Raw genomic sequence first — 10602 nt, 5'->3', positions numbered from 1 at the left:
TCCCTTAGCAATCTGTGTTAGTCAGGATTTATGGCTTTCTTAGGAGGCTGCTGAAGTCTCTTGGACTTTTGACAAAAACAAATGAACATGCAAAAAAAATAAAAAAAAAGGAGAATGCTTTCCTTTTTACCTTGTTTTCTCTGCAGTGGAGATTAGAGGGTTTAGCAGCACAAAATTTTAATTTTCAGCAATTCAAGGTTAATCAAGCAGTGACCAAATCTTTTGGGCAAGACTGGGCCCATGTTTAACATGAAAAGGTATTCAGTAGCAACTTAAATCTTTCCTTACTGTTGCAACTTGAAACTTTACAGTTTATTCTCTTAAAGAAAATGCTCCAATTACATGGGTAGAGTAAAGCACAGTTACATGCAGAGTTGTGGGAATTCTACCCTTCTGAGCAAGAGGCATTGGACATCAGCTGAGACCCCTGGAGCATGAGTTTAAATCGGAGCCCCCTGCACAATCCCCCATGAAAACTGTAACCTTGAGGGGTAATAGAGGGTAGGGGAATGCATGTTGCTGTGCTTTCAGATCAGGAAATAGGCCCAGTTTTTTATAACCATGTTGCCCACCCCAGCCTTGTTCACTGGAATGACTTACAGAGCTGCGAAGTACATGAAAATTAAAAAAGCCCTTGGTGTTAATGGGGTATGACCTGTATAGGGATTTGGAAATAATTAAAGTTGTTAATGAAATGTCCCTTTCTGATTACTGTTCTTTTAAATATAGGCTAATCCCAGTTAGCATACATCTTTTTATAGAAGCTTCCCCAGAAAGTACTTTACTGATACTGTTCTGTGACTTCTCAGAAGGTTGTCCATCTTTCCAATATTAGAAATACTAAATAATGCAGGCTGAAATAATTTAAAACTAGGAACAGCTATCCCATTATTTTAGGATGTGAGTCTGAAGACGTGGTAGCTATTCAGATAGCTTCTAACACCTTTGATGTGTGTGTGAGTTATTGGTGTGGGGTTTTCCTTTCGAAGTGTGGATATTAACTGCTAGGAGAAGTAATTTGATAACCTTTAAATGGTAAGCCCCCTTTTCTGATGCTTCAGTGTTGAATGGATACTGTCCCAGTCTTTGGCACTCAAAATGCCAAGCATGAAATTGGAGGGAGAGAGGAGCAGGAAAAAAAACCTGTAATGTTTTTCATGAATGAGTTTAAAGACTCAGTATACACTATCAGTCAGTAATACTTTACTCTCCATTTCAAAGCACTTATAGTATCAGTATGTCATTTCAAGAGCATTTAAAATCCTTGATATATTCTAGTCTTAGCCTCAAGAAGTCAAAGGTCTCGAGGTCTGAGAGGTTTGAAGTGCATCTACTGTGTTAAAACCCTGTTATCTAACCTCCCCACAGCAGGTTGTTCTTCTAAAGCTCTGTTCCAGTCAAGTAAGTTTTTTGTATGTGTGACACAAACAGACACAGCCTGTAGAATATAGTAGAGGTTTAATTGATATCCTCTGGAGATGGAGAATCAACTGAAAAGGCACAGATCCAAATGCAGCAGGGGGCCAGTCTGCCTGTGAGCCAATTCTCAAGCTTTGGGCAAGCTAATTTAGGCAGAGTGAAATACCAACACATTATTCATGGAAATAAGACCAATTAACAGGAAAAGCTCATGGTTCAAAGAACCTAGCGCATGACTTGCCATTAGGATTTTCTGCGCTTCCTTGTCCTCCAGCCCAGCCTTCTCCCTGTAAGTTAAAACCTGAGCTTATAAAAAGATGCTTCTTAGTGGAAAAAGGAGGAAAGCCTGAATTTTATTTTGAAGGTATCAAGAACATGTGCTCTCAAGGGGTGTATTCTGAGTCTTGTTCCACTAGGTGCCGAGGCGTTTCTTTTGTTCTTTTATTTCAGGGTTTTTTTCTTCCACTCCTGCTGTCAAGCATCACACTCCTGCAGTGACGGAGAGACAGTGTCGCTCTCAGTTCCTGTTCTGTCCTTCTGTATCATGTCTTCATATCCCTTAAATCCCATAGACTGCAAGATGCTATCTGCTCCCCTGCCCCACCGTGGTGTATTTTTATGGGGTTTCTCCAGCTCAGTTTAGTCACTGCATCTACTGGTCAAGCCATTTGGAGTGCTGACAAAATGTCTGCCCAGACTTCTGCTGAGGAATGTGCATATGCATATGAGGATGATGAATAATGCATCTTTATAGCACGGGATTTGGTGTGCAAGTGATGCTGAACGCTTGGCTGAGTGCAAATGAAGGAGTACTCGTTTGACAAGCAGCATCGTTAGGCTAAATGAATTTAAAAGATGAAAATGTGACAGCAGTGCAGTATAGCTACAACTTTCACGAATGGATAATATTCAGGATAAATATTACAGTTCTGAAAAGTGGTTTGGAAAGACCTGAATTCAGGGCAGAGAGAAGCAAATGTGGTTGTAAAAAACAGCGCAAACTGTTTAAGCAGTATAAGAGTAGAGATGCAGAAAGATCCATGTGCGTGTGTGCACACTTGCACTTCTGCAGTCCTTTGTGCATTATCCACTCTTCTGTTTTTCCTTTTGCTGTGCCAGTTAAGCTTAAGAACCTGACCTGAAACACGATTCTTGTACGTACCTAGCTGCTCTTTTCAACACATCTTCCATAATGTTTTCCTTGCTTGAAAGCTTGGTAAGTTCTGACTTGCCACCAAGAGATATCCTCTCCTTTTCCCAAATCCCTCTCAGCTTGCAAGGAAAGCCTCTTCAAATGCTGGTTACCAGCTGCAGGAAGATTGCCTGCGCAGTGCTCTGTTTCTGCAGTTCAGGATGAAGGGTGGAAATGGCCTTCCCCACCCTGACTCACTGCTTTAGTTTTCCTTTGGAAATTTCCTTTTAGCACAGTCATGAGATAGTTCAGTGAACTAGTGATTTTTTAAAGTTGACTAATTCAAAGGTGAAGCCAGAATACAAGTATGAGATGGAAAAAAAATAGGACATAAGCTTGCTTCCATGGCTCCTGGCATAGGAAAGAAAGGCAAGACAAATTCTGAGGTTTCTGAGCTTTTTCTTTGCTGAAGTGCCAAGTTGGTAGTGGGTATATAAAGAATTGAATTTTAGTGTGACAGGCCTCAGCTGTGACAGCTTGTTAATAACTGATCCTCAAAGCATAATGGCTATGGTAAAATTGGAGAAAGGAAGAGCCAAACCCTGCAGCAGTTACTTCTTAGTTTCAGGAGTGCATTTTTGAATTCAGATTATTACCTGCAGGTTTTAACCCATCAGTCATACACCATGCTCCAGAGCAGCAGCCACGTGGATGCTCCTTGGTGCTGCAAAGCAGCAGCAGGAGACAAGGGAACCAGATTCACAAAACAAAGCCCCAGTCCTTATGTTTCTGGTGTTTGGGCACTGGTTGAAAAGTGACACTAAGTCACAGTATATCCTTCTTGACTTGCTGTAGAAGATGAAACCTCATCAGTAATTAATGACAACATCCATAATTTAATGTTACTTTAAATAACTTGCAATTTATCTGGCACAGCACAGGGGAAGGCTGCGAAGCTCTATTTATGCCATCGTGTCTGTTTCCCAGGAAACCTGCTTTAACAGCTTCTTTGTTCTTTAGAACAAAGAGTTTGTCGGGTTTTAGGTGGGTTTAAAGGAATTTGTCAGATGATTTGGCACTGAAAGAAAAATGCAAATGATTCTGAATATCCGTATCCATTAAGAGTGACTGTGAAGAATATTTTTAGTGTAAGTCCAGTTGCAAAAAGAAAAAATGGGGTTTCTTTTGGGCTTTTTGTAAGGCATTTTTATACTGCCGGAGGTCTAAATGCCTGATTTTGTAATCAGGTTGGACATAATTTAAATGGCACTATTACTGAGAAATTAATGCAGTGATAAACTAATTCCAGGAATTTTAAAGGATTGACCAGGATCATCTTTGATATCTTCATTCATTTATATTTCATTGTAGTGGGGACAAACACAACTGAGTGGTCCTATACAATAGAAGATAACCTGGGTTAAACTGATGTCAAATGAAGTTGATAAGCATTTGGGAATGACTGAGAGATTGTTCAGTGCATAGCCTGACAGGAACGTGTCTAGATGTTCATACTTTTGTATTATTTGGGATACAGTTCCCAGAAAAGATTATTTTGAAGACCCTGTCAGTATTTCATCCTCATTTGAAACAAGAAACAGAATGATGATACCATCTGGAGAAAAGCTCCCCCTTCTCGGCTCTTTTCCTGGAATCCACACAAGCCAAGCCAAGCCATGGCAGGAACATTGGTCCTGCCATGCTGTGACCTCACAGGTGTCAGCAAAACTGAACTTTAAACCTTATTAAACTGAAAGTGAAAACAATGATTTTTCTATTGCATTTGGGCTTTCTGTTGTTTGTCCAGGCAGCAGTTGGTCACATTTAACTGAGCTCTTCCAGGAAAGGTTAGAGCATGTCCTGAAGCAATAGTCGAAAGTGATCCTGTCTACCCAGTAAAGTACTGACATTTCTGGGTAGCTGATGTAAGGAAAAGCAAAGCTATCTGTCAGTGTTGCTGAGGTACAGTGTAACAAACAGCTATGAAGGCGTGCAGCCAGCTGTAACAGACTTGTGTGGTAAAAAGCTTAATTTAAAAACTCTGCAGCTGTACCTGCTTTTTCTTGGAAAAAGTTACTGATTCAGTTTAGAGGAATATCAATGTGCTTGAGTTATACAGTAATGAACCTGAAAACATTCTTGCTTTTCCGAAAGTTTGTCTGTTCCTCTTTGCCCCAACTATGTCATTTGACTACATAATAAATATTATGCTTTTATGCTAGGCTTGTCTTTTATCTTTGGACCAAGAGCTGTAGCAGTGCTTATGAAGCAGCTGATACTAAAAGGCTGCTTACCTCAAAGGGTTCTGTCTTTTCAAACACAAGACTTGCAAAGCTGATGCTGAAATGAATTCAGTTTTTAGGAAACAGGAAACAGAGATTATTGCTTACTTAATTGGGAGTATTCTTTCCTCCACGGTGTTGAACATCCATGTTCAGTGGTGGCTATGCTGAAAACATACCTGTGATTTGTGGTAAACACAATAATAGCTTTATGCAACATTAAACTATTATGGCATGTTATGAGTTTTATAAAAGAGTACACGTTTTCCATGCCATGACTCCATCATCTGTCCCTCCCTCATCTACACTGAAAATATGTCAATCTTAGCATTGTCTCTGTGGGTAGAAGAATGATTTTTATTTTTTTTTCAGGTCAAGGTATTACCAGCATCCTTCCTCCTGCAGCAGACTACAGTGGAGCACTTCTCAGCACATAAATGAATGCTGCAGTCCCGTTTTGTGTCTGTGCCATGGTACTGACACAAAACTGGAGTGGGTGTCAGATTTACTAGACAGGGTCCTTTTGAGCTGGTCCACTGAATTCTGTGGCCTTGCTGTGATGGAGATTCAAAAAGGACACTAATGTGACAATAAGCAACCTTTCAAGAAACAAAAGGGAAGAATTAAAATTACAAGATGCTATCAAGAGACACTAGTGTCTTAATTCTAGAGAGCTAATGGTTGGTTTGTGCACTGAATAAGGAGGATTTCTGTCACTTCAGAAAGTTTAAGCTATATTGGGAAGATAATGGGGTATTGCAGTGAGACTATGCATTTCACTCTGTAGGTAGTGCAAAACCCTATCCTTAGGTCTGTCAGGAACGTGGTTTTGCTGCTGTTCTGTAGGAGTAGATGTACTGGTAAAATGCATAGCAGTAATTTTACACCTTCTTATATGCTTCCCATTAAACAGCCCAGCTACACCAGCGAGTTGGGTCCTCCAGGCCGCAGCTCTTTGGACAGTGTGGAGATGGCGTATGCTCGTCAGGTGCGTAGAAATAAGAAATATTGTTTTCTACAGTGGGATGGGGAAAAGACACATCTGTGAGCACAGTGTGTAAGAAGATGCGGTAGGTAAAGCCTGAAAATATCTGCCTGGGGTTAAAAAGCAATTAGAAAATACAGAAATTTAGCCTGGCTTCTTAGAAGTGTACTTACCTGTCTGCTACAGAAATATTTGTCAAAAGGAGATCCTGAACACCATTATGACTGTAGAAATCACTTATGCATGTATAGTAAACAGAAACTCTTTTCACCTTTAAAAAAAAAAAAAGCTTTTTAGAATTCTTGTCAATGCATAATTGCACACAATAAAGACTTTATATTCCCTATATGCTCACACAGAATCATAGAATGGTGTGGGTTGGAGGTGACCTGTGGAAGACTGTTACTCTGATGTGTGCATGCAGGACAAAACATGCTGAAGTATTAGTACTGATGTTTGTCACATTATATCCCATTTTAATGGCATCACTTATGAGAAGCTTTTGTGCATCAGCGATGGATTAATGTCTGGTAGCATTAGACTCCCTCTGAAAATTCTCAGGGAAAAAAGATGAACCTTTACATGAGCAATTTGTTACTTTTGTTATATGAGATGATCTGTTTACCAGCACTGTTGGAAACAAAATGAAAGAGAAGCACTTGATTTTTCAAAATGGAATATCTGAAATGGCACAGACAAAGCGTTGCCTAATCTGCACAAATTACTGTTATTGTGGGCATTGGCTTAGTCTTTGCTGAGCCAGATAGCAGCTTGTACAGCTGCTTTTCTCTGTCTGCATTCAGTTATGGGAACTATGAAGTAATGAATCACAAAGTAAGTGAGGTGCATGGTTGTGTTGATACAGTGTACATTTGATTTAGTGGATCTTAATAGTACACTAATACCTAAAGGGAGTGACAAGAAATCTGGAGAGGGGCTTTTGACAAGGGCCTGTAGAGTCAGGACAAGGAGGAATGGCTTTAAACTGACAGGGGGAAGATTGAGATGAGATCTTAGGCAGAACTTCTTCCCTGTGAGGGTGCTGATGAGGCCCTGGCCCTGGCACAGGCTAACCAAAGAAGCTGTGGATGCCCCATCCCTGGCAGTGTTCAAGGCCAGGTTGAACAGGGCTGGGAGCAGCCTGGTCTAGTGGAAGGTGTCCCTGCCCATGGCAGGGGCTTGGAACTGGATGAGCTTTAAGAGCCTTTCCAACTCAACCCATTCTATGATTAATTCATTTCCTATCTCATGTAATATACCTGCATTAGTGGTCTTCCTTATAGCATAATTATGTCTGTTCTTTGAGGCTCTTGATGTTATTCCCTGTTATTTTGTGAATATGGGAAGCCCAACCTCTCTAGCAGTACCACTTCCAGGGGTGTTGGAGATCAGGCAGTCCATGCTGTTGCAGTTTATCAGCAGTCATGAAATGTGTTTTAATTAGACTGAAATGGTTAATTGTTCTTCATGGATAGTTCAGGCTGTTTCATAGAAACACGGTGAAGTCCACATACGTGATTTCACTGATGCTAGATTCTGTTTGCACTGCATCTTGTTTGCATACTAGGTACGTTGAAGAAGTAGCAAGTGCAAAAGGGACTTAAAGTACAGTGGTGCTACCTTTCTGGTATTCAGTGTTGTTGTTTTCAGATGTAGCTGGAAGGTCTTCAGGCTGAGAGTAGAATACATAATACTAGAAGCAGCTAAATTAAGACGAAATTTAAATCAAACCAGCAGTGTGTGTGTATGTACAGGTTTGGAAGGGCCATGTTTCTGTTCCCCATTCCTTGCATCTGTTGGATTTCCCTGACCACTGCCGTAAACCAGCAAAATAGTTTCTTTTATATCAGCAAGTAGGAGGCTGCCATGCAGGGAAATATCCCAGCCATCCAGTGGTTGGGTCTCCCTGAATCTTTGTCTTCCACCAATTAGCTACAATTATTACAACTGGGCATTCAGCACAGTGCTTTGCCATGCAGAATCCCTGAACAGGATTTCTGCTTGCTTCAGGCTTCAGTGTGTTGTGGAAGGGTGGTAGTTGCTGATGCCCATTCCTCTTGCATTGGATTAGAGGGGGCTAATGTGGAAGGGAAACAGAAGGGACACTGTTTTTTGAAGCCTGGTTCAGATTTTCCTGCTGCAGCTGGGGAGGAAGAAGAGAAGCAATATATACTGTTAAGCTTGCTTATTTTTAATATGTTTCAGATTTATATTTATAATGAGAAGATAGTGAATGGACATCTGCAGCCTAACCTGGTGGACCTTTGCGCTGCTGTTGCAGAACTGGATGATAAGGTACTGCTAGTGAGTTAACATAAGGAAATGTGTTTAATCTGGTTTCAGCTGTGATTAACAGCCTGCTGACATCGGTGGAAAAATACTGATATTGCCAAAAAAAATTGCATGGCTCCACAGGAAACACAGAGCCAATACCAGGATCGTCTCTAAGTACAGCAGGGCCCACCTGTGATGTACTTGGTCATGGAGAAAATTTCTTAGCACAGGGAGAAAGAAAAGATACTGGTTTCACTGCGGTGTCCCGTCATGAACGATGAGCTGTTGGGGGTGAGGGAGAATTGCTTTTCATTTTAAATGGTTTCTGTTATATTTAGTTTCAAAACATGATCTCTTAATATCTTTTGAATGTATTTAGTTGTAGGTGAAAAGTCTTCAATCAGACTGTGCTAGAGCTGAAGTAGGCTCCCTTAGCAAAGTGTAAAGCCCCTAGGATTGACTTTAAACCAATGATCTGCCTGCTTTTCTTTTTTTTTTTTTTTGTCCTTTAATTGCTTTACCTTGATCTGCCAAAAAAAACCCCCTAACACTCAAATGCACAAACCTGGCTACCTTTGACTTAGCAAACTGGGAGAGCAAAAAGCTGATCAGAAGCAGAGGGGCAAATGCTTCCATCAGATCTGAATTACACATGTGCATCTTTGCTTTGAACAGCTGTGTTCATTTTGCTGGGGACAAGTGAGTTTGAGTGTTCTTGCTGCTTTGAAGCACTGAGATCAAACACCTGCCCTTGCTGAAGCTAACAATGCTCTTATTTCTCAGTATTCTGCTGTTGCAGCAGGGATACCCTAGTCCTGCAGGCACTGATATGATCTTGTCCTTGTAAATGAGCAGACCTGGATGGCTTTCAACCTTTCTTTCAAAACCTAATCTTCGTCCAAGTGATAAGCGTCCTTTAGATATATCTTTGTGCAGTTGATAGCACAGCTTTCCAGTGGCAGCCAGAGCAATTGCTTACATGGAAAGCTGATGCTGCTGTGATATTTACTGAGTGGGAAGTCCGAACTGGAAATGGGCAAGGAGGCTGAGCACTAAGTATGCAGCCTAGGTTTGGAAATCAGTGTTGATCCTGGGTGATAGTTGCAGGTGGAATATTTATAGCTGTCTTCTTGCACAAGAATTATGCAGAGAAGCCTGGGAAATTGGAATTCTGCAGGACAGAAGTGACTTACCTTCATGGCTGCATCCAGTATCTCCATTGCAAGTCTAAATTGACATAACTCTTGTGGTTTTATGCTTTTCATAAGCATCAGAACACGACGTAGCTCAGAACAGTGCTGTTGTTCACCTCTGTACTCATCACTGTTTCATGGAATGGCTTGTTTACAGAACATCTCTGAGATGTGGGCCATGGTGAAACAAATGACTGATGTTACCCTGGTTCCTGCTAGCAATGCCTTGAAAGTCCGGACCAACATGGAAGTGCGGATGGAGTTTGTGAGGCAGGCTCTGCGCTACCTAGAACAAAGGTAAGACAAATGCTCTGGGTAGCACAGTTTAATAGAGTTCCCTAATAATAAGCTAGAATGACTTTGTAATGCAACACAAACGTATTAACAGGTCAGCTACCTCATGCTGCTCACAGAGGCATCTGTTGCCTGTCTTTTCTGTTCTGTAGGGCTTAGAGCAGCCACTTGAGTATAAAGCTGTTCTAGTTAAAAACTGTTTTAGTTAAAAAGACCTTCATCCATGTGGAGGTTGTTTAGAAGACACAAAGACCTTTTATTCTTTCTTCTGTGTTGCCCTTAAATATTCTATAGCTGCATGGTCATATGTGAAGATTTTTTTCACTTGCGGAAGGAGGTCTGTTTCCCCTCTGCAAAAACATTCCCCTTTTCCATATACTCCCTTTCTGATTGCTGAGCACTGCCAGCAGCTAGGACTGGGAGGAAATGAAGACAGCACTGTGGGGACAAATCTGGTGCCATGAGTCAGGTTCTGATCATGCCATTTTCTATACTGAAAGGTTTGGGTAGAATTTGAAGAAGCTGAAGCATCTAGCAGTGATTTTCAGACTCTGGGAAGTGGTTTTCCATCTGTATTGGCAAGTATCATGGGGCCTATGCTGTTGATCAAGACAATGCTTTAAGAACTGCAGGCTATGGAGCAGCCCAAAGCTGGAAACACTTTTTAGCAGGGCCTGTTGCAACAAGATGAGGGGTGATGGTTTTAAACTGAAAGAGAGAGATTCAGGCTGGATGTGGGGAAGAGATTTTTCGCAATGAGTGTGGTAAGATACTGGCCCAGATTGCCCGGAGAGGTGGTGGATGCCTCATCCCTGGAGACATTCAGGGCGAGGCTAGATGTTGTTCTGAGCAACCTGATCTAGTTGAAGATGTCCTTGCTCATTGCAGGATCCCTTCCAATCCAAACCATTCTGTGATGCTCTTCTATGATTCTGTGAATTCCTGAGTGGCTATATTACCTATTCACTGCACATGTGGATATTGCAGCAGTGTAGCTGCCGATGCCCGCACGGTGGGTTAGGC

At 41.4% G+C, this 10602-nt stretch overlaps 1 protein-coding gene across 1 annotated transcript in view; it reads left to right on the top strand.

Moving 5' to 3' along the window:
- Window positions 1–10602, top strand: part of NUP93 (nucleoporin 93kDa) — a 32000-nt gene that overhangs the window by 2698 nt on the left and 18700 nt on the right. Inside the window, exons 3-5 of the mRNA XM_010011167.1 lie at window positions 5747–5821; window positions 8024–8113; window positions 9443–9582. Coding sequence (XP_010009469.1) covers window positions 5747–5821; window positions 8024–8113; window positions 9443–9582 — 305 coding nt within the window. The remainder of the gene's footprint in view (window positions 1–5746; window positions 5822–8023; window positions 8114–9442; window positions 9583–10602) is intronic.

This window comes from Nestor notabilis, unplaced genomic scaffold, assembly GCF_000696875.1.
Source record: "Nestor notabilis isolate BGI_N333 unplaced genomic scaffold, ASM69687v1 scaffold8503, whole genome shotgun sequence".
NCBI classification, from domain to species: Eukaryota; Metazoa; Chordata; class Aves; order Psittaciformes; family Psittacidae; genus Nestor; species Nestor notabilis.
This window is presented reverse-complemented; position numbering and strand designations above follow the sequence as displayed.